Genomic DNA, 24,343 nt, shown 5'->3' with positions numbered 1-24,343 from the left:
AAATATTATGAGGAGGGGGAAATGACGGGCAGACTGTTGGCAAATATGGCTAGGCCTCAGCGGGAGGGTGCGTTCATCCACCAATTGCAGGATAAAGAGGGGACACTGGTTGGAGAAACAGGGGACATACTGGATGTGTTGAAGTCCTTCTATACCGAGCTGTATCGTACGAGGGTAGATTATCCGGAAGATCTATTGACAGACTATCTAGAGGAAATGGAGTGGGTTACCTTAGGGGAGGAGGAGAGAGAGTGGCTGGAAGAGCCAATTACATTGGAGGAATTGCAGGAAGCAGTGAGTTCTATGGCAAATGAAAAGGCTCCAGGCATGGATGGTATACCTACTGAGATGTACAAAACATATGGGCGGGAGCTTCTGCCAGAGTTATTAGAGGTGTTCCAAGATAGTTTTGCCAGGGGACGACTGCCGCAGACTATGTATGAAGCGGCAATAGTAGTCATTCCTAAAGAGGGGAAAGATCGAACACAGCCGGATTCTTATAGACCAATATCCCTGCTGTCTGCAGATGTAAAAATTTTAGCAAAGGTTCTGGCTAATAGGCTGACAAGAGTGGTGACTAAGATAGTGGGCCCGGATCAGTCGGGATTTATGCCATCAAGATCTACAGCAGTCAATCTAAGAAGATTATTCTTGAATTTGCAGACAGAGGCTGCAGATACACAGGGTAGAGCAGTGTTGTCCTTAGACGCGGCTAAGGCATTTGATAGTGTGGAGTGGGGGTATCTGTGGGCTGTTTTGGAGCGGTTCGGATTTGGGAATAATTTTATAACATGGGTAAAATTGCTGTATAAGGAACCGGTGGCTAGGATTCGAGCCAATGGGCGGATGTCAGATTCCTTTAGACTAGAGAGGGGGACGCGTCAGGGATGTCCACTTTCCCCGCTATTATTCGCTCTAGCGATCGAACCTCTGGCAAATGTGGTAAGGCAACATCCGGGTATAGAAGGGTTTCGATGTGGGGAGCTGGAGGAACGCATAGCATTTTATGCGGATGATATTTTACTATTCCTGGGAGAGATAGTTCGGTCACTGCCGTTGATAATGACCATATTGGAACGGTTTGGCAAATTTTCAGGGCTTCAAATTAATTGGAGTAAGTCGACATTGCTGCCACTCAAACCATTGGAGGTGCCACTGGTGGTGGGGGGAATTGCTGTACCTTGTGTTAAGGAATTTAAATATCTGGGGATTAAGGTCTCGGCGAGGGTGCAGGATTTTGTTGCGCTGAATGTGAAACCATTATTGGACAAACTAAAAGATAAGACCAGAATATGGCTTGGACTACCACTTTCAGCGCTAGGAAGAGCAAACCTGATTAAAATGATTCTGATGCCTCAGGTTCTTTATGTGGTGCATAATGCCCCAGTGTGGTTGCCTAAATACTGGTTCAGGAGAATACATAATCTGTTTAGGGACTTAGTGTGGAAAAGGGGGATCCCCAGGATTAAATTGGAAAAATTACAATTGCCAACGGAAAAGGGAGGATTAGCTATTCCAAATGCGTGGATATATTACTTAGCAGCCCAAGCACAACATTTTAAAGGTTGGAAGAATAGGGAAGAGTGGGACTCTAGTGGGAAACTGGTGCATCATTTGAGTCGGGGCGAGGATATACTAGAGGCAATGGAGTCTCATAAACTGAGGAGGGAGGCGAAAGGGAAACCGACTTTGCTATTGATACATAGGGTCTGGTGGGAATGCAAAAAAATACTGGGCGTTACTGGGTGCTCCAATTATATGCCTCTATGGGATAATCCATACTTATGGGAATTCCATATCTTGGACGGCTTTCAGGAGTGGGAACAAGCTGGGGTCAGATATGTATACCAGGTATATGAGGGGGGAAGTCTCAAATTGTTCTCACAGTTACAGGAGGAGTTCGGACTCCCACATCGGATGTTTTATCAATACCTCCAGTTGCGGCATGCGGCGCAGGCCCAGGGTAGATTGGTGGACTTGGGCTGCTCTACTATGGGAGTGATGGAACAGGTGTTGGGAGCAAAAGACACTAAAGGGATTATTTCTGTGATCTATGGTACATTACTTTCCAAATTCCTTGGAGATCCGATGGGGGTGATCAGATGCAAATGGGAAGAGGATGTGGGGAATATAACTGATGATGAGTGGGAGGAGATACTGGAATCGCCCAAAATGCTCTCCATTAATGTAGCACACAGGAGGTCACAACTTTTTCTCCTACATAGAGTGTATAGGACGCCTAAGGTGTTAATGCAAATGAGACTCAGACCAACGCAGGAGTGTCCCAGGTGTTCGTTTGAGGGGGCAGACATAAAGCATATGTTCTGGAGTTGTCCGAAGCTGAATGATTACTGGAAGGAGGTTGGAGGTATGGTAGCGAGGGTATTTGGGAGAGTTTTTCCGTTGGAACCTAAGATTTATGTGTTGGGCTGCATGGGGGAGGAGGGAGGAGATGGAGCTGAATTACTGGCCATAAAAAAGGTTTTGTATCATGCTAGGAAACTAATAGCAAAATATTGGTTGAATGCGGATCCCCCGGAGGTGTCTGAGCTAGTGGAATACGTTAATCACACGGTGGCATTGGAACATCGGATATACCTAAAACGTGGGGCAATACACAAATACGATAAGCAATGGGGAAAATGGGAACACAATTATGGCACTACAGGGAGGTAGAATACACCTTAAGGTGGAATGATCAGGAGGCAAGTATGGATATATCAGTAGGAGGCAGGAGAGAGAATGGTTTTATGAGTCAGGGAAAGGAGGAGGTACTGCGGGGGGGGGGGGAGTTGGGATGGAGGGAAGTGGGAGTTATGATACATATAACTGTATATGTTGTACAAAACTGAAAATGTATTGACGGTTGGAACCAAGTTAATGTGCATGAGATGTATGATATATGTTGTATTATCAATAAAAACTGGTTTGATTTAAAAAAGAGTGGTTAAATCGGGCTCATTTACACATCACGAATCCACAATCACATAGATTACTGGAGTGATCTGAGACAGACTGGTTGCTAGGTACCTGCTGCCTGACAAATCCATTGAGAAGACTGTAGCAATCAGTCTGTCCTAAATGACTCCGCTGTTGGGCTAAAAGCTGGATTGGCACAATCTGCCAACAAAAAAAGGGGACAAGAAGCTAAGCAGGTCAGGTTCAGCGTGGGGCAGCGGTTGACCGCGGTGTGCTTCAAATAACGGTTTAATACAAAGCTGCATGAAGGCAGTTGACACCGTAAAATTAAGAAGTTGCTTTTTTATAAAAAAATGCATGTGCAGCCAATTACTGGCCTCAGCGGTGTATGGCACCAGATCGTTGAGGCGAGTGCAGGTTGCAGTGGTCACATGGGCACGTCATCGCTGCAGCACGTTCAACACAGAGCGGCCGGACCATCAGAGCGAAAGCGGGTTGATCAGGTAAGTTTAGGTTCTTTTATGTTATGTCATTTCCCCCATTCTGTGACTTTTCTTTGGATCCTAGAAATCCCCTTTAATCTCCTTATTCGCTTAAAGGGGTTTTCCCATGAAAGACATAAGACATATCCTCAGGATATCGGACCCGCACCTATCTCTAGAATGGGGCCCCTAAACCTCGTTCTAGCTTTTTGTGCTCACGCCGACTCCCGGCCACTTCCCAATTACATGGTCTGGAGTTACGGAAACCACGTAACTCGATGAGCTATGCAGTTTCAGTGACTTCCATAGTATTGAATGGCACTTACGGAAGCAGCGTAGCATGCGAGCTACCCAGTTTCCATAACTACCATTCAGCTCCATGGAACTTACGGAAACAGCGTAGCTCAGCGAGCTATGCTGTTTTCTTAACTCATGACCATATAAGCTTTTTTATGGTCGGAATTCACCTCATTCGGCTGCAACACAGAGCGGCTGAACGGGGTTTAGGGGGCCCCAATCAGGAGATAGGTGCGGGACCCATAGGAGGGTCCCGTATCTATCTGACATTTATGACATATCCTTTGGATATGTCATAAATGTCTCTGATGGGTAAACCCCTTTAAGGTCCTTGTCCCTGATACGGGCCATGAAAACGAGCACCAATCGACGGAACAGCTCGTTGATCGGCGATCTTTTGCTCTTTGCACAAGGAGCGATGATCAGTTATATCGGAGGATGAGCGATTGTTACTACGATCATTAGTCTTCATACTTTTCCCATCATGTTTACACACGGAGATGTGCTGCCGACCATTTTATTGGCCGCATAAACGAGCCGGTCGGTCGGCGTACAAGTGTTTGCTCATTCATCGGCTGATCGCTGCACGGTTTACCGATCATTGGCCACGTTAAAAGGGCATTTAGTCTCTTTTATATTGAAGTGGTTACTTCTCTGAAGTTTATTTTATAGCAAAGCTTTGCATTCCGAGTCTCTTGGTGTTGTGATATACACGTGTGGTGTGTAAACTCCCTTAAACTTCATTTTTGGGAGGTCTTTTATGGACAAATTATCTGCTTGGGTCCGTTTGTTTTGTCAGATATTTGACATTTAATGCAGTTTTTGACAATTAAAACCAGATTTTTTTTACTCTAAAAGTTCTGGTGATTCTGAGAACATAAGTGGCATGTATGAGCTCTGCACATCAGGAGCTTTTCATTTTAGGAGGTTAGCTGGGGATCATTTTGATATTGTGCCGGGTGTCTTTCTGAAAATATATAGGTATGAGGATGGAAAATGAAGAGAAACAATAGCAACTGAACCTGCCCAGACGAGTCCCACAGAACACTGGCTGCAATTTGGTGAATGGAGAAGATGTGGTCCTAGACTTCTTCCTACCCCAATAAATGTATTCCACTAAAGACGGCCAGAGACATGAGCTAGCTGTCCGCACTAACTGACATTAACATGCATAGTGGTCTCAAGCAGGGAATAAGTGGCTGCCGTATACATAGACTTTAACAAGGGAATACGTACGGTGTCCAGCATATGGAGAACCTTGTCCTGCTCACAGGCGTCCAGGCCATCGATGATCACCACCAGTCTCGTCTGGTTCTGCGTGAAGCCATCTATGGTCTTTGCCATTTTAGCCATCAGTTCCACTTCACACTTCAGAACCTGGAACAAATATTAAGATCGAGAGGTGATCCCGTTTTATAAAATGGTGTCACTTCTTGTGTGTAAAAAGTCCCAGTGTCTCATGTCACCAGCTAGTACTCTCAGGACACTCGGATACTCTAATAGTCACATTGTCATTGGTCAAAGGTAATCCCAGCAAGTCCTTCCTTGAAATGATCCTCTCCATTTTATCCTGTTATTCACAAACACTCTTCTCACTTCTTACAAACTTGTCGTGTTAAAGGACGGGTGTCAAATTTTTTTTTATATAATATTGCTTTTAGTACGGTATTAAAATAAATTTTATTTATTTGTGTTCTTGTGTTGGACTTTTTTCTTTCTTTTACTTCACTATGGGGGCTGCCATATTTTTTTTTTCATCTCTATGTGTCGATTAACGACACATACAGAGATGGAATACGGCCCATACAACCCCATAGAGAATGCGAATGGGAGCCGTTCCATTCACTATAGCGTACGCCGTCTGTGTGGGAACGGCGAATGCGCCGCTCCCACACAGACCAAAAGGAAGGTCTTTGGTAGAGCGACATCAGGCGCCATTTTCATGTGGACCGGAAGCCGCTGCCGGACAGTAAGATGACGACTTCCAGCCATATGTTCAAGGCAGCGAAGACGCAAGGTGTAGGAGCGGAGGCGGCAGGAGCAGGTAAGTTATGTTTTTGATGTGTGTATTAAGTTCGTGTATGTTTGCGTTATACTGTCTGATTACCACTGTATCTAATCCGTCTACACTGTGCATTCGCTCAGAAAATGTAGAAAATTCAACCCCCTCCTTCTCCTGGCACTAGCCAGGATAAGGGAGGGGGGATTGTGTGAGCACACTAGAGCGAGTGTGTCTACCCAAAATTTGCAGCATAAAGCAATGAGGTTGCTTTACCACATTGCCAATGCTGCAATTTCGGGAATTGCTCCCTCTAGTGACCAGCACATGGAAATGTTATAAGTTAGAATCTAATTTATAATATTTCCTGACTTGTGAAAAAATTAAAACAATGTGTAATCCCTTATATACTAACTGTTTAACTGAAGAAAAAAAATAATTTCTAGAGACACATTCCTTTAAAGGCAACTAACAACAAAAGGAGCCCCCCTTTCATTTTTTCTTTCTAACGTGTTGTGTCTTCCCTCCATGCCTCCTCTACATAAGGAATCCCCTGTTCTCTAGCAACTGCTCTAATGCAGAAGTAGCGTTTCTGCGTCCAGGAAAACAGCGCTCAATATGAGCGCTGTGTTCGGGGGTATTTGGTCACAGGGAACTTATTATATGCCATTAGCCCATCAATTTATGTGGCGTGGGAGACAATGGGTATCGAAAAAGAAACCAAGAAAAAAAAAAAAAAAAAACACACATATTTACCATGTTATAGTGATAAATTAAGCTGATAATTAGCTGAAGAAAAATAAATAAAATAAATATGGGACTAGCAAGCACAGCAGTTACCTTCATGAATCCCTCACTCTTCAGCCTGTGCAGCCTGGAGGCGGCGCTATGAAGACGCTTCCTCTGAGAGTTCAAAATGGAATCCATGACCTGCCACCACGTGAGACAGTTGAGGATTAACACCAGGCCGACCACACAGGCCACAGCTATGAGGATAGCATTCACGGTCATATTCTTAGGATCCACTTTGAAGATGGCCAGCAAGATAACCCCAGCAAAGATGCATGCCATTATAAAGATAAAGATCACGAATGATGGGAGGCAACAAGTCTTCTTCCATTTCTTTTTGCCTAAAGGAATAAAAAGGTTTCACTAGTAGATCCTAAATACCACATCTGCAGGTAACACAAGAACCTAACAACGGTTTCTCGCCCAGGAATGTAACAGGGTGCTAGGTTGAAGTAAAAAAAAAGTGTGCAAGTACTTCAAAAGGCCATCAGAATAACCGGACAGCTCCTGGCTCAGGCCTGGTACCGTGGCCGCAGGATGCAAGGTACCACGTCACTCCTGTGAAAAGGAGTGCAACACAATATGGGGTTCATGGGGACAAACAGTCCTGAAACTGGTGTTATTCACAGGATAACAAAAGTCATTGTGCAGTAGAAGCCTTAGACAAGAAGCCAGCATATTCTGATGAGAAGTCCCCAAAGTTTCTCCTAAAACCAAGTGGAAAAACGAATTTACTTCTACCCGAGACAAAACCCAAAGTGCCGCTCTCAAAGGGCTGAGGACCCAGGCCTGGCCCCTGGAAGTTCAGGTACACCACTGATGTATGGTTCTGCAGCGGAATGTCTGCTAGTTTTAGCGGAAATGCTGCAGAATTCCGTTACGTGTGGACAGACCCTATAAAGTTTGAGAAGGTAAAAGAAGTTTATGAAGTCAGCTTTCTGGCAATAAAAAAAACAAAAAACGACCAAATGAACAATTACCTTGTGTTTCTTCCGTTTTAAACACTCTGAAGAGTCGAGTCGCTAGAAAACCAAACTCTCTTTCACAAGCGTCAGACAGCGTGGCGATCATTTCTGCCATGGAGGTCTCTCCCCCGACACTGGATAGCCTATTGTAGTCTGTGAACAGGAACCTGAACAAAAAAAAAAAAAGGAGCAGACCCAATACTGTAGTTATATCGGATTAATGAATTAAACAGCAGTTACACCCTCCAAATCACACAAACTAAATAAACACCTAGAAAAAGGAGGACATATTGGAAAAAGTGGTCAGGAGAGCGTCATCCTCTTTTGTGGAGTTCAGTATACAGATTCACTCTGGAAACAAAACCACTCTGGAAATATTTTTTTTTTTGTTTAAAAAAAAATTAAAAAAAAAACACACAACACTGATCAGGAATTAGCCTATACATTTTTATTTGATTTAAAGTGATGAAAAAAAGGCTTCAAGGCTATGTACACCTTTGAAATCAGAATGTGTGTGTGTGCGTGCGTGCGTGTGCGTGTGCGTGCGTGTGTGCGTGTGTGTGCGTGCGTACGTGTGTGTGTACGTAGGTGTGTGTGTGTACGTAGGTGTGTGTACGTGGGTGTGTGTGTGTGTGTGTACGTGGGTGTGTGTGTGTGTGTACGTGGGTGTGTGTGTGTACGTGGGTGTGTGTGTGTGTGTACGTGGGTGTGTGTGTGTACGTGGGTGTGTGTGTGTGTACGTGGGTGTGTGTGTGTGTGTACGTGGGTGTGTGTGTGTGTGTGTGTGTGTGTGTGTGTACGTGGGTGTGTGTACGTGGGTGTGTGTGTACGTAGGTGTGTGTGTGTGTGTGTACGTGTGTGTGTGTGTGTACGTAGGTGTGTGTGTGTGTGTGTACGTGTGTGTGTGTGTGTACGTAGGTGTGTGTGTGTGTGTGTGTGTGTACGTGTGTGTGTGTGTACGTGTGTGTGTGTGTGTACGTAGGTGTGTGTGTGTGTGTGTGTACGTGTGTGTACGTGTACGTGTGTGTGTGTGTGTACGTGTGTGTGTACGTGTGTGTGTGTGTGTGTGTGTGTGTGTGTGTGTGTGTGTGTGTGTGTGTGTGTACACGTGGGTGTGTGTGTGTGTGTGTGTGTGTGTGTGTGTGGGTGTGTGTGTGTGTGTACGTGGGTGGGTGTACGTGTGTACGTGTGTACGTGTGTACGTGGGTGGGTGTACGTGTGTGTGTGTGTGTACACGTAGGTGTGTGTGTGTGTGTGTGTGTGTACGTGGGTGTGTGTATGTGTGTGTGTGTGTGTGTGTGTACACGTGGGTATGTGTACGTGGGTGTGTGTACGTGGGTGTGTGTGTGTGTGTACGTGGGTGGGTGTACGTGTGTACGTGTGTGTGTGTGTGTACGTGTACGGGTGTGTGTGTGTGTGTACGTGTACGGGTGTGTGTGTGTGTACGTGTACGGGTGTGTGTGTGTGTACGTGTACGGGTGTGTGTGTGCGTACGTGTACGGGTGTGTGTGTGCGTACGTGTACGTGGGTGTGTGTGCGTACGTGTACGTGGGTGTGTGTGCGTACGTGTACGTGGGTGTGTGTGCGTACGTGTACGTGTACGTGTACGTGGGTGCGCGTGTACGTGGGTGCGCGTGTACGTGGGTGCGCGTGTACGTGGGTGCGCGTGTACGTGGGTGTGCGCGTGTGTGTGTGTGTGTACGTGGGTGTGTGTGTGTGTACGCATCTACGTGTGTGGCTGTGCGTGTCGCTTTCTAAATAATTTGGAGGAAATAAACGTGCCCATAAACAAAATAATATATTATTTATGTTGTTGAGTGCCTCTTGCAAAAAGGGAAAAAAAAAGTTAAGATCCTTTTAATATTTAAAAAAAAGTGCACAATTGGAAAAAGAGTAAGGAATTGTTTTTTAATCAAAAACCTCACCTTACTGGCAGTGCCTTGGTTGTCTGCTCTGGGAGCTCAGGGGGATTCACAAACATCAGTTTCAATAGCAATTCCAGGTACCCAATATGTCGTGCCAGCGTTGTACTTAGCACCCAGGCCCAGTTCCAATTTTCTCCTTCCTGACGTCCACCAAAATACACCACAGCTGTAAACCGGAAAATAATATTCAACACAAGGACTCATCATTTCATATACTTACACTTCATTTTGATATTAACAACATTCTGGTTTCCCAAAAATTCCTCCCACCAATTTTCAGTAGGAAAACTGGCCAAGAATCCGACTGACCGTGGAGAAACATAAATCCAACTTAGATTCAGTTTTACTTTACACAACTAGAACCTTGTACAGAACGAAGCTTCGAGTGCAGGAACAGTGGAGAACATTACTGTCAACTTATAGGACATGTGAGATGTCCGTCACCTGAAATGCGCAGTAAATTGTATGCCATCGGATCAGGGATTCCCGGGTTGGAAGGGGCATACTCCCAAATTAAGTGAAGTTGGGATTAAGAAGTGTGGTTGTGAAGATGAGTAGGAAGCCGGAAAATTATTTATACTTGTAAGCAAGACCGTTCTTTAGCCGTAATGCCTATAAAATACTGTAAGCAAACACAGTAAGGAGCGCAGCTCTGAAGCATAAACTGCTGCAACAAGTAAACCATTGCGTAGATTAAAAGGATTTTAAAGTCATGTCAATAAAGCGCATTCATTGCATTATAAAAAGTTATGCGACGTTCTAATATCTATGATAACAGTCAGTAAAACAAATGAAAGATGCTTGTTAACATTCAATGGCTGAAAAACTGATACTATTTATGTGAATTTAAAATATAGATCAAGAAAACCAAAACAAATGCTAAAGTTTTAAAAGGGTCTTCCCATTTTAGACACGTATGTCATAGCCACAGGAGATGCAATAAATGTCTGATAGGCGCAAGTCTCACCTTATGAAAAATTGACTGCCTGATTAGAACGATTTAAAATAGATTTTAATGATAAAGTATTAAAATATGGCTCATGTAGCCCAATTAGACATATGTTCAGGCTCAGACAAGTGGTCAGGGATAGGAGATGGTCTATTAAACTTCCTATGTGTAGACCAAGATCTCCTCTTATAGTATACAACCCTGACAGCTACTTGCTGAAAAATGATTGTTCCAGCCCGCCAGGCTCACAGCATGTGGTCAAAGAGAAAGGATCTGAAAACAGTTCTGTTAACGGACCGCTACTAGGAAACTCTGAGACCACCTGCTGAACAAATGATTCCAACCCTACGCGTTTCAATGTCACTAATGGATGTGACACATCATCAGGGATTGTTTCAAATTCAAATTAGTTAAATGCCGGTTAGCACGATTTTTGTGCCAACATTATTTCTCCCGGCTCGTGCACGATTCTAATGCAAATGGCCGCATACGAGCCGGCGAGACTGGGAGCATGTGAAGGGCAAGAGCCCTCCCCCTGCACTGACGAGGCTGCCGACTCACCGCCAATCACAGACAGACACGTCACAAAGGTGACGTATCCGGACTGCGGCGAGCCTCCTTACAGCCTGGCCAATCAGGATGAAGTATGACGACATGGCGTCCCTCGTAACTCTGGAGACCTAAAGCGGATACACCTACAGACTAGGGACAAGCATGAATCGAGTAAAATACGAGTCACAAAGCAATGGTCAGTGACTTATACTCCATTGCTTGTCGGATAGGACCTGAGTGGTGTGGACAACCGGCCATTAGTATAAAGTAAAAGTACTAGACCTCAAATAACAATATCATATTGTAGATAAACAAAGTTGAGGGTTGATGCTATTAGAAGAATGGAGTTCTTTAGTGGAACATGTAAACCACTCAAAAACGCATATAAAACGCATATATACCGCATCTCTCCCAAGGATGGTAAAAAATGCAATTCGATACTTAGAGAAAACACGCATAGGAGATCTGTTCATTTAAACCCGCGGGGCAAATGGTCTCCATGCGATAGATCCACTGTGCTTCTTTTTGTAGGATCTTTTTGTCATGGTCACCACCTCTCGCCATTGGTTTAACATGCTCAATCCCTTGAAATTTTTAAAATCAGAGAATCACCATGATGGCATTCCCATACATGCCGCGACATCGGGGTATCTTCCTTTCTCCTTGCGTCCCCAATGTGGTCCCTGATCCTTCTTCTAAATTCTTTCTTCGTTTTACCGATATACTGTAGTTAGCAACCACACGTAATCAGATAGACAACACCTTTGGTCTTGCAGTTGATATAGGATCTATTATCAAAGACCCTACCAGTCTTGGTACTTTTAAAATTCTTGCTACATTAAATCGAATTCCATGCCTTAACAAGAGCCACATCTGTAACTTCCATTAAACCCCCTGTCTAACCAGGTGTTTGGTTTATTCTGCATGCTCATGTGGCTATGCACCAAGTGATCCTTTACATTGCGCCCTCTTTTGTATGTGATAAGTGGAGAATCCCCTACCAGATTTCCGATATCGGGGTCAGCTTTCAAGATTCCCCAATATCTCTGCAGGATTTCTCTAATCTCCTTATTCGCGGAATCAAAAGTACCAATAATCCGTATAGTATCGTCATCCTTAATCCGCGGTTTAGGATTGAGAAGGTCATTTCGATTGCATCCTAGCGCATTCTGATAGGCTTGTTTGAGAACATAGTTAGGGTACCCTCTCCGTTTGAATCTACCTTCCAATTCCCTAGCTGAAATTTTATAGTCTGAGATTGTGGAACAATTTCGCCTCGCCCTAAGGAATTGGCCCTTAGGTATTCCACGTTTAAGGTTCACTGGATGGCAACTTTCCCATCTGAGGAGGCATTTGAGGAATTTGTGGCGACTCTGAATGTGAACAATCTTGGCTTATTTTTTACGTGCGAGATCAATGATAGCAAGGTAACGTTCCTCGATGTTATGATCTTTAAAACACCATCTGGGAACATTCAAACCAATATGTTCCGGAAGAAAAGTGCCACGAATAGCCTCCTCAGATGGGAAAGTTGCCATCCAGTGAACCTTAAACGTGGAATACCTAAGGGCCAATTCCTTAGGGTGAGGCGAAATTGTTCCACAATCTCAGACTATAAAATTTCAGCTAGGGAATTGGAAGGTAGATTCAAACGGAGAGGGTACCCTAACTATGTTCTCAAACAAGCCTATCAGAATGCGCTAGGATGCAATCGAAATGACCTTCTCAATCCTAAACCGCGGATTAAGGATGACGTTACTATACGGATTATTGGTACTTTTGATTCCGTGAATAAGGAGATTAGAGAAATCCTGCAGAGATATTGGGGAATTTTGAAAGCTGACCCCGATATCGGAAATCTGGTAGGGGATTCTCCACTTATCACATACAAAAGAGGGCGCAATGTAAAGGATCACTTGGTGCATAGCCACATGAGCATGCAGAATAAACCAAACACCTGGTTAGACAGGGGGTTTAATGGAAGTTACAGATGTGGCTCTTGTAAGGCATGGAATTCGATTTAATGTAGCAAGAATTTTAAAAGTACCAAGACTGGTAGGGTCTTTGATAATAGATCCTATATCAACTGCAAGACCAAAGGTGTTGTCTATCTGATTACGTGTGGTTGCTAACTACAGTATATCGGTAAAACGAAGAAAGCATTTAGAAGAAGGATCAGGGACCACATTGGGGACGCAAGGAGAAAGGAAGATAGACCGATGTCGCGGCACGTATGGGAATGCCATCATGGTGATTCTCTGATTTAAAAATTTCAAGGGATTGAGCATGTTAAACCAATGGCGAGAGGTGGTGACCATGACAAAAAGATCCTACAAAAAGAAGCACAGTGGATCTATCGCATGGAGACCATTAGCCCCGCGGGTTTAAATGAACAGATCTCCTATGCGTGTTTTCTCTAAGTATCGAGTTGCATTTTTTACCATCCTTGGGAGAGATGCGGTATATATGCGTTTTTATATGCGTTTTTTAGTGGTTTACATGTTCCACTAAAGAACTCCATTCTTCTAATAGCATCAACCCTCAACTTTGTTTATCTACAATATGATATTGTTATTTGAGGTCTAGTACTTTTACTTTATACTAATGGCCGGTTGTCTACACCACTCAGGTCCTATCCGACAAGCAATGGAGTATAAGTCACTGACCATTGCTTTGTGACTCGTATTTTACTCGATTCATGCTTGTCCCGAGTCTGTAGGTGTATCCGCTTTAGGTCTCCAGAGTTACGAGGGACGCCATGTCGTCATACTTCATCCTGATTGGCCAGGCTGTAAGGAGGATCGGCGCAGTCCGGATACGTCACCTTTGTGACGTGTCTGTCTGCGATTGGCGGTGAGTCGGCAGCCTCGTCAGTGCAGGGGGAGGGCTCTTGCCCTTCATATGCTCCCAGTCTCGCCGGCTCGTATGCGGCCATTTGCATTAGAGTCGTGCACGAGCCGGGAGAAATAATGTTGGCACAAAAATCGTGCTAACCGGCATTTAACTAATTTGAAACAATCCTTGATGATGTGTCACATCCATTAGTGACATTGAAACGCGTAGGGTTGGAATCATTTGTTCAGCAGGTGGTCTCAGAGTTTCCTAGTAGCGGTCCGTTAACAGAACTGTTTTCAGATCCTTTCTCTTTGACCACATGCTGTGAGCCTGGCGGGCTGGAACAATCATTTTTCAGCAAGTAGCTGTCAGGGTTGTATACTATAAGAGGAGATCTTGGTCTACACATAGGAAGTTTAATAGACCATCTCCTATCCCTGACCACTTGTCTGAGCCTGAACATATGTCTAATTGGGCTACATGAGCCATATTTTAATACTTTATCATTAAAATCTATTTTAAATCGTTCTAATCAGGCAGTAAATTTACCAATTTAGTGAACGGAATATAATACAACCAGCAATTTGATTCAATTTATCTCACCTTATGAACCTGCACTTATCTGGAGAACATGGAAAACAAAGCCTGATGGGGGACTCGCACCGATCAGACATTTCTAGAATATCACGTGGATTTGCCATAAATGTCTGCGATGGGAATAAAGGGTTTGCCACCATATACTCCTCTATCATGTCAATTAGTGCTCTCATTGACTGTCTCTCAATATCCCATTCAACTCCATGGAGAGCGTAAGAGCGTGCATGGCTACCACTTCCATGATAATGGCCATTAGGACCCCCATATTCTCAGGATTAGTGAGGGCCCAAGACGGGTCCCCACTGATCACAAATTGACATGCCATAAAAGTGTTTTAGCAAGAAAAACCCTTTAATGAACATTTGTAAGTTTTAATGTTTGGGCAGAGGGGGCTTCACATTAGTTGCTTTGTTTCAATTATACATAAAAATCACGACAGTACTAACTAGGTATGTTGTCGTTTATCAGAAAACAAGCATGTGAGCACAAAGGATACTGAGGAATACAATACAGAACAGCTTTACTTACTGAAGAATATGTAGAGAACGGCCAGCAAACTGAGCGACACCGATATCCCGAGCTTGGCATCCACCGTGAATGAGAGAAGCAGACCAATAGTGCTGCACATCATAAGAATGAGGAACACAATAAGCCAGGAGAACTGGAAGAGCGGCTCAATCTGCTGCCCAGCGAACGTCTTCATCTCATCTACATAAAAGAAGCAACGCAGATATAAAAAAATAAAACTAGAAAATAAAATATAAAAGCACACAAATTATCCATAATTAGAAATACTTCGGAGCAGGTCCATACTATGCTCACATGGCATATTTTCCCGCGTATTCTGGCACGTAAAAAACGCTTGTATCACGTGCTGAAATACCCTTGAAAACCGCCTGCAAACAGCTTACCATTTATTTCTATGGGAAGTACACCGTGTATTTCATACAAGGAGCATATAAAACACTGCTGAATTAAAAATTGCCACATATTCCTCACTCACCGGAGCTTCTCCAAACCACCAAACCTATCTCCGCCTGACAGCCCTATGTCTACTCCGCTTTTAGATCATCATCACGCCACTGTCGTGGCAGAAGAGGTGTCTTGCTTAATGATGCCACTATTTGACAAGAGAATAGATCTGATCCATGCCTCGATTAACTCGGCACTGGCGCAGATTACTACAAACGCGCAGAAAATAGCGTATTTGGAGAACCGCGTACTGGCGTGTGAAACTACAATGTCTGAGCTGAACAATTCGGTAGCTCAACACCAAAATGCAGAAGTCATTCTGAAAGATAAGCTGGAGGACCTGGAAAACAGGGACAGGCAAAGTAATTTGTGCTTTGTAGGAATTCCTGAACACGTTGTGGGTGACGACCTCATACAACTTCTCACAAAAGACCTCCCTTCCGCCCTCCACCGGACCCAGGCTCACAGACTTGGCGAGGGCAAGAGACAGAGGGGTGCGAGAGAAAGAGGGCGAGAAAGAAAACCTCGCCCAGTTATAGCGAAATACCTTAACTAGGCAATCAAGGAACGTGTCCTAAGGGCTTATAGACAGGCCAAGAACTTGCAGGTCAGGGGATTCAAACTCCTCATTTTTCAGAATTTCTCCTCAGCAGTCTCCGTGAAAAGAAAGGCGTTCACGCCAATATGCCGTCATCTATATCAGCTGGGAATAAGTTTCCAACTTTTGCATCTGGCAAAGCTCAAGGTGACTGAAAATGGCCGAACCAACATTTACGAGGATCCTGGAGCAGCTCGATGTCAGTTCCTCAGAGACGTCCCTGCCTGACCTGCCATTGCTTTGTGAAGATATGGGGACTCTTCGATCTTATGTTCCTCATTGCCTTACCACATGTTGCATATTTGCACTGTTGTGATGCCATTGTTGTTTTCTTATTATTTGTCTTGCATTATTAATTTCCATTGTTGTGTGACACACATATTGCTCACTTTACTTTATGTTTTTTCCCTAACTGAGGTTTTTCTCAAACCCCACCTCCCCTCCGGACACGTGTTATCCTCCTAGGTTGCTACATCGCGGGATCTTCTGCTCGCTGGGACAGCGGACCTCGAACTTATAATTCTCTTTATAGTACCATTAACAAACCTGTTGTACACCTTCCGCACTACGAATGGTCAGTTGGAACGTTGCCGACCTGAACACTGTAGCCAAACACAAAAAGGTAGTAACACACCTAAAGCGACTGAGACCGCATGTAATTTTCTCACAAGAGACACACTGGCGCGAGGGTGATGGGGGATCCCAGGGGGCCACATGGTTGAGTGACTGTTACACGTCCTCATATACCTTTAAATCTAGAGAGGTGGCGACCCTTTTTCACAAATCCTTGGTCCGGACTGTCACCCGGATCGGAGTGTGTGTCATGAACAATTTCCTATATATTGACGTTACCATTAACACGCACAGATATGAACCCGTTTTTCCTAACGCAGACTTTCACTCCTCCCTTTTTACGTTTCTCCTTCAGAAACGCACACATACTCTGAAGTCACCACCCAGAATCAACCTTACCCTAAAAAACTCAGATGTATACCGATCTAACCCGACTTCACAAGATCGCGCTGCGGCCTCGGTACTCCTTACACTCATGGAACACCTCTCATTGTGTGATCTCTGGCATGGAACCCATACCTCTTCCCGGGAATACACTCACTCGAGAATCGACTATTTTCTTATACCGGATTCCCTTTTTCCATCGCTCACCTCAGTAGACCTGATGCACATATGTATATCGGATCATGCTCCAGTATGCATGAAACTTACCACAGGCACACCAACTTCATATAGTCGCAATTGGCGCCTTACTTCCTATCTGTTGACCTCTGAAGACTTTCGCAGGTACCGGACCGTCCACTGGTCTCAATACGTAGAGGACAACATTGCCCATCTAGATGAGACGGCCCTTTTCTAGTCCACTTCCAAGGCGGTTATGAGAGGACACGTTATCTCTCATGTCAATTTTAAATTATGGGAATATCGCATGAAGTTCCATACCTTAAACGCGGACCTTATCAAGGCTCAAATTGCTGGTAGAATCTTAAACTCCCGAAGCCAAAACAGCATATTTGGCAACTAAATCCCTACTTGAGACTTACGTACAGGGTCGGGCTAGATGGGGAGTGGATAGGACAAATAATGGAGATTTTAGATGGGGTAAACGTGTTGGCTCCCTAATGGCAAAAATTCACAGACCTAAACACTCGAACCACAACATTGTGAAACTTGTGGATCCCGTATCTCGTTCTAAGATTTTAGACCCGGACCTCATCCAACGACTTTAATCGGACGACATCTTATGATCAGGAGGAAAATAAATCATTCCAGTCCAAGCTTCATCTGCCCAAACAAACCGAAGAAAGTAGAACAGTTTTAGATAATGATATCACGGAGGCGGAGGTTGCTTCGGCAATCTCTAACCTGCCCAATACCAAAACGCCGGGTCCTGACGGTCTATCTGCTGAATACTACAAGCTTTTGCCGGACATTGCACCGACATTGACGAGGACTTGACAGGCCATATTTAGTGGGGAGATTGACACACTTAACTTCCATGAGTCTAGGACCATATTGCTTCTCAAACCTGACAGGGACCCAGCCCTTCTTTCCTCATACTGTTCGATTTCCCTTTTAAACCAAGACTATAAACTCTCAGCAAAGACCTAGGCCAATAGTCTCCAAACCATGCTTGGACAGATTGCCCCAACCCAAGTGGGTTTCTTGAAGAATAGACATTCCACTAAGGCCTCATTCACACGGCAGGGTTTCCCGGCCGGATGCCGGCCGTTCATAAATCGTCCGGCACCCGGCTGCATTAGGAATAATAGACCCCTAATGGGGCTATTCACACGACCGATTTTTTGACGGCCGGGAAATCCGGCCGTCAAAAAATAGGACATGCTCTATCTTCGCCCGGGTACCCGGCCCCCATAGAAGTCTATGGGGCCGGGTAATACACAGCCATCACCGGGATGTGTCCCGAGTGATGGCCGGGTTTTCCGGAGCTTGCGCTCTATCTCCTCCTCCTCACAGCGCAGAGTGCATGTGAGGAGGAGGAGTTGATGCCACTCTGACGAATGGCATCGCTGTACACTGTGTTGCAGGGCCGGGGTGTACAGCAGGTGGAGGGAGCGCTGCGCTGGCTCCCTTCCCCTGCTTGTTAAAAGCACCCTGGCTCGGCGACACCTTCGATGGCGCCGCTAGCAGCTGCAGCTGCTGCTGCTGCTACTACTGTAGCGACGCCACTATAGCAGAGCGGGGAGGTATCTCCCCGCTCTGCTATGTGCTAGCCGCACTTTAGCTCCTTGAAGGATCGGAATCCCCGTGTTTTCGGGGATTCCGCTCCTGGACAGAGCGCTTGATGTCTCTGTCCATATCTGGGCAGTGACATCAGGGGAAACTCCTGAAGCGGAATCCCCGAACACATGGGGATTCCCCTTCAGGAGCTGCCGCTGATGTCACCGTCCGGATCTGCCCGGCCCGGCACGGATGCATAACCGGCCGACACTCGGGCTCGGGAACGACCCGGTCGTGTGAATCCCGCCTCAAGGTATCCGTCAGGCCGTAGCAGCCACGGTATCTGCACTTGACCTCTCCTCCCCGGTGACAATGTTGCTGGGACTTGACGCAGAAAAGGCGTTTGACTCTGTATTTTGGCCATTTCTCACAGAGGTGTTGCAGTCCCGGGCCTTCGGGGACCGCTTCCTAATGTTCCTCTCACACTCACAGGCCTTCTCTGCCACATCCCTTACCATCAAGAGGCTCAACTCACCTCCCATTTCAATTTTCAGGGGTACACGCCAGGGATGCCCTCTCTCACCGCTACTATTTCATTTATCCCTAGATCCACTTCTCCGTCATCTACAGTCCGTAGCATGTTTTCAGGGTATACAAATTGGAGATTCTCAAATTAAGCTACTGGCAGTTGCAGATTAAATTTTGTTGTTCATATCTAACCCTGCTTCTACCCTCCAACGGATCCTCCGGGATATCTCATTTTATGGTTCCCTGTTGGGTTTCAAGATCAACATACAAAAATCGGACGCCCTAATTATTAAAGGTCCCTCCAGACCACTTTGGTCCTCAAAAGATACATTTAAATGGAACTCTGACTATATTCCCTATTTGGGGGTACGTATCACAAGGAAACCATCACGTTTATATAAACAAAACCTGAATCCCTTTATTGCTTGTTTGGAACCACAACTCTTGGCTTGGAGTGCCTCCTCAGTCTTTTTTTGGGAAGGGCAAAATTGACTAAAAATGGTTATCTTCCCTAAATGGTTATACTTCCTGCAATCCTTACCTATATACTTGAGACCAGTGGACGTTAGGCGGTGGAACGCTCTCTTTCGGGTCTACATTTGGCACTACAAGAAGCCTACAGTAAAAGCATGTGCATATTACAGCAACACCGTGAACATGGCAGGATTAACTTTCCCAGCTTCACTTATACAATATGGCTCAACTACACGTGATCGGAGATTGGTTAACTGGTAGATCCTGCTTTGCGGATTCCACATTAGACCAACAATTTGCAAGACCCGTTTCCTTAACGTGCCTCCTGCACACTCCCTACTCGACTTGTCACCTGATCAACAAGCGAACCCCCTAGTTATGTCGACATGGACCAAGGTTAGACAACACTTAGGTTTAAACCCTAGATTCTCCCTACTCCTTCCTTGGATCAATAATTTTGACTTCCAAAATGCTAATCCTCGTGAGATTTTTTTTTGTAGATGGGCTATGAAGGGGTTGAATTGCATTAATCAGATAGTTGATGTATCCACTCGTCGTCCCTACCCATTATATATATATATATATATATATATATATATATATATATATATATATATATATACACATACATACATACATACACACACACACACATGATTTTTTGGGGATAACACCCATTTTATTACATGCAGGCCTGTAGCTATGCTCACAAGGTCATATGACACTTACAGGACTAAGACTGGGATGACTTCTTCTGTCACTTAAACCCATCTCAATGCCAAAAACAACTGATTACTACATATTCTAACACTTTAAGACAATCGTTTGACTACTCTAAATAGGGATAAAGCATATCTTACTGGGTTGACCACTTAGATCAAATAACCCATGACGACATACTGTTATCTATGACTAAGGCTGCCAAATACCTCCCATCAGCCATGTACTGGGAAATGTCCTTTAAAATTGCTCACAGGGCTTACGTGTCCCCTCCCTGGGGCTTTCCCATGGGTAACTCCTCTGACCATTCGTGTTTAAAGTGGGGAGCACCACACGCAGACTTATTACATTGTCTCTGGTTATGCCCATCTATAGTTGACTTTTGGCGAAAGATACAGAACTTTGTATCAAACACCCGATCTATACAATGCCCCTCTACTCTGCAATGGGGTTTATTTGGCATACTACCCCCTTCCATGACCCCTATCCCGAACAATCACAAAAAACTACTATATTATGTCTCTGCGGCTGCTAGGAAGGCGATCCTTCAAGTTTGGATAAACAATGCACCGCACACATCGTATTGTTCTAGAAAAACTATCATATCTCTTCAGAATGGATTGGGTGGAAACCTCGCTTCGTAAAGAGCACAAAACTGAACATTTTCTTTTAAGTTATGGGAGAACTTTATACCTCTTCTACCACTTCACATAAAACAAAAACTAATTGCATGCTTTGCTTTCACAACTTGGTATCTGAAGCATCGGCTGACTGGTGTGGCACCGATCACAATTTTCCTTACTCTCCGTAATGCATCACGATGACAATGGGAGATACACGTGTATCCTCCTCCCTCTGACCTCCCCTTCTCTTATGTCTTATGTCCTATGCCTTAATGACGTTTGACACTTCTTCATTCTGTTTTTGGGGCAAAATCTCTGATCCAATTATGACTTTATCATTGATCATTTGATGTATACTGTAACGGTATAAATGTTCAGAGATACTTTTACCATGGGCTGTCTTGTTGATCCTTTGTTTGTAACGTTTGCAAAATAAAAATAGATTTAAAAAAAATAAAACAATTGCCGCAGAAAAAAGTTACTTAAAAGAAAAAAAAAAAAAAAAAAAAAAAAAAAGAAGTGACCTGTAACCCTGTAACTTCTTGAAGCGTTTTATGAGCAGATTTTTAACCCATCTAAGTCTTTCCTATTAATGCCCTAAACACAACCTGCAAAATTGAAAAATGCTTTTAAAATATGCTAGTGAACATATGCATTTAGGACGCTGGTTTCCCTTAAACTTAGCCTCATATTTTTCAGCCTGTAAAACAGAACGTGTGAACTTAAATTAAAGAACCATTATTTAACCATAGAGCATAAATGGTCTTTGACATGAAATGACTGAGAATTCTCACTAGCGTCAAGGATTAAGCAGCAAAGCAAGACTTCTAGTAACGGCTAAACGTGACACAATCTCCAGGAAGAACATTACCTTCAAGCTTTTTCAGCAAAAAGGACTTCCCACTCCCCCACTGAGCATACAGTCCAACGCAGATTGGGGGCTGCATGGTGGGCTCACTGAGTATATCAGCCAGGGCGCTACTGTACAAGTCATAGCCCAGCATGTCACCATCCGACTCGGTTGGAGAAAGATGCCCTGTGAAAGACAGTTGGTTTTAAACGTAGACTGGCCTATGACATAAAATATACAACGCACAAAAACATTTTTATTCACATCAAGACTAAGAGAATAATCTGAAAGCAAAGGCAAAGCAGGTGTCTGATGTGGCTGGATCTGGTATGGGGAATTACCACCCTGCCAGTTCCACCCACAATAACTAACAAACGCAGGCACTTACTAGCACCGAAGATCTGGGTAAGAATACTCTTCTGGTGGCTGCAGTCTATGTTGTATGGGGTCTCTCCCGCTTTGTTGGGCCTGTACAGCAATCGGCCATCTTTCGGGTTCCTCAGCAGCAGTTCTGCGAGTTTGCGGCTTCTGCCTCTGATGGCAATATGAAGTGGAGTGTCTCCTTTCTGGAAATAGACTTTTTGATTTTAGAGCCCTCAGTACAAACCACACACCGAGCAGTTACTTGCGGGATATCAAATAAAAAAAAATACATGACAGCCCTCCAATTGACAAAACTTGAGGGTCATGTGGACCAACGTCATGTCGTGCACCTTTACTTGTGGGGATAGATTATGGTAAACTAGGATTATACCATTTATTTTCAGTATATGCCAAACATCAACACGTCACGGTGTCCCACAGTCTAATAACAATTCCTTTACCTTGTCGACTGCAGAAACCTTGGCTCCTTTGTCCAGCAGGAGCTCCACCACTTCTATACTTCTCATCTTAGTTGCTTTAATTAACGGAGTTTCTCCATCCTGAAAGTCAATGCCAAATGTTAAACTGTTACGAAGTCTATTACACCTAGTTATTTTCTGCAACACTTAAGCTGGCCATACATTTTAGATAGCGGTCGGCCAAATGACAGTTATTCCTCCCGACACCCGCATGCATGTATTCTCAGTGAGAAAGCCGCCACCAGACTCAGCACCGATTTATCTAAATTCAACACGCCCAACCCTTCTCTCCCCCGGCATCTGCCAGCGGGGAGTCGGGACACCACCATACACATCGGTGCGTTCAGCCAACATACATCTTATATGTATGGCCAGTCCTTTTTTTGTACATTCGAGGACAATACTGTGACACAATAACAGATTTAGTCCCTGTTCACACTGAGTTTTTACGCAAAACCAGCAGCGAAAAACGGCCGAAATTTACTCCCATTTATTTCAACCATTTATTTATTTTAACCGCGAGCAAAAAAAAAAAAAACAAAAAAAAAAAACTCGCATGGAAAAAGAAGCGACATGCTTTATCTTGAGGCGTTTTCCTCCTCAAAATCCCTGTTGAAATCAATGGGAGATGGAAATAAACGCCTTTTTTTTGCCGTGGTTTTTTACGCATTAGGTCTGGCGACTGCTGCTATGGCAACAGGAGACCCAATGGCCTCCTGCTCTGCCATTACAGAAGCCGATTAAGGCCCCGCCGGGAGGCGAAGCCTAATCGGCTTGCTGTCAGTGAACTGGCAGATCTAATACACTGCACTACGTAGGTAATGCAATGTATTAGAAAAAACAAAAATCAGTTGGACCTTCAATTCCCCTAGTGGGACTTGAAAGTGTCAAAAAAGTATAAAAAAATATATATATATAAAAAAAGTGAAAAAATAAATAAATTTGAAAACATAATAAAAGTGTCAAGTAATAAAATAAAACACAATCACCCTTTTCCCTTATCAAGTCCTTTATTATTGAAAAAAACATAATAAACCATACGTATTTGGTGACGGCGCGACCGTAATGTCCTGAGCTATAAAAATTTTATATTATTTATGGCACGCGGTGAACAGCGTAAAAAAAATAAAATAAACTATACCAGAATTTCTGTTTTTTGGTGACTTTGCCCTACAAATACTGGAATAAAAAGTGATCTAAAAGTCGCACGTATCCAAAAATGGTACCTATAAAAAACTATAGCTCGTCTCGCAAAAAACAAGCCCTCATACAGCCCAGTTGACGAAAAAGTTAAAAAGTTCTGGTCATCACAACTTGGAGACAGAAAAAATACATTCTTTTTACAAAAGTAATTTTATTGTGCAAAACATAAAAAAGTTCTATAAATTACGTATCGCCGGACTCGAACTCGCAAAGTTAACATGTCATTTATAATGCATGGTAAATTCTGTATAAAAAAAAAACCTACCCCGGAATTGCATTTTTTTTTTGTTTACCTGGCCTCCCAAAAAATAGGATAAAAAGTGATCAAAAAGTCGCATGTACCCCAAAATGGTACTAATCATACCTACAGCTCGTCCCACAAAAAAAACAGCCTTCATACCACTACGTTCATAAAAAAATTTAATTAGTAAAGGCTCCAATAAGTCAGGAAAAAAAAATACAGTTGTGCAGGTCCGAGGGGAACATTTCTTCTGTTTCAAGAGGCGATTTATCAAGGCCCTAAAATTAGG

At 43.9% G+C, this 24,343-nt stretch overlaps 1 protein-coding gene across 3 annotated transcripts in view; it reads right to left on the bottom strand.

The window, feature by feature from the left end:
- Window positions 1–24,343, bottom strand: part of KIDINS220 (kinase D interacting substrate 220) — a 205,558-nt gene that overhangs the window by 118,755 nt on the left and 62,460 nt on the right. For all 3 annotated transcript variants that reach the window (XM_075861128.1, XM_075861131.1, XM_075861129.1), the window contains exons 11-18: window positions 22,593–22,691; window positions 22,157–22,334; window positions 21,790–21,954; window positions 14,838–15,017; window positions 9,377–9,542; window positions 7,467–7,618; window positions 6,538–6,827; window positions 4,935–5,075 (exon numbers count right to left, since the gene is read on the bottom strand). In XM_075861128.1, coding sequence (XP_075717243.1) covers window positions 4,935–5,075; window positions 6,538–6,827; window positions 7,467–7,618; window positions 9,377–9,542; window positions 14,838–15,017; window positions 21,790–21,954; window positions 22,157–22,334; window positions 22,593–22,691 — 1,371 coding nt within the window. The remainder of the gene's footprint in view (window positions 1–4,934; window positions 5,076–6,537; window positions 6,828–7,466; window positions 7,619–9,376; window positions 9,543–14,837; window positions 15,018–21,789; window positions 21,955–22,156; window positions 22,335–22,592; window positions 22,692–24,343) is intronic.

This window comes from Rhinoderma darwinii, chromosome 4 (assembly GCF_050947455.1).
Source record: "Rhinoderma darwinii isolate aRhiDar2 chromosome 4, aRhiDar2.hap1, whole genome shotgun sequence".
NCBI classification, from domain to species: Eukaryota; Metazoa; Chordata; class Amphibia; order Anura; family Rhinodermatidae; genus Rhinoderma; species Rhinoderma darwinii.
Note: the sequence above shows the minus strand (reverse complement) of the source record. Positions and strands in the feature narration are given on the sequence as shown.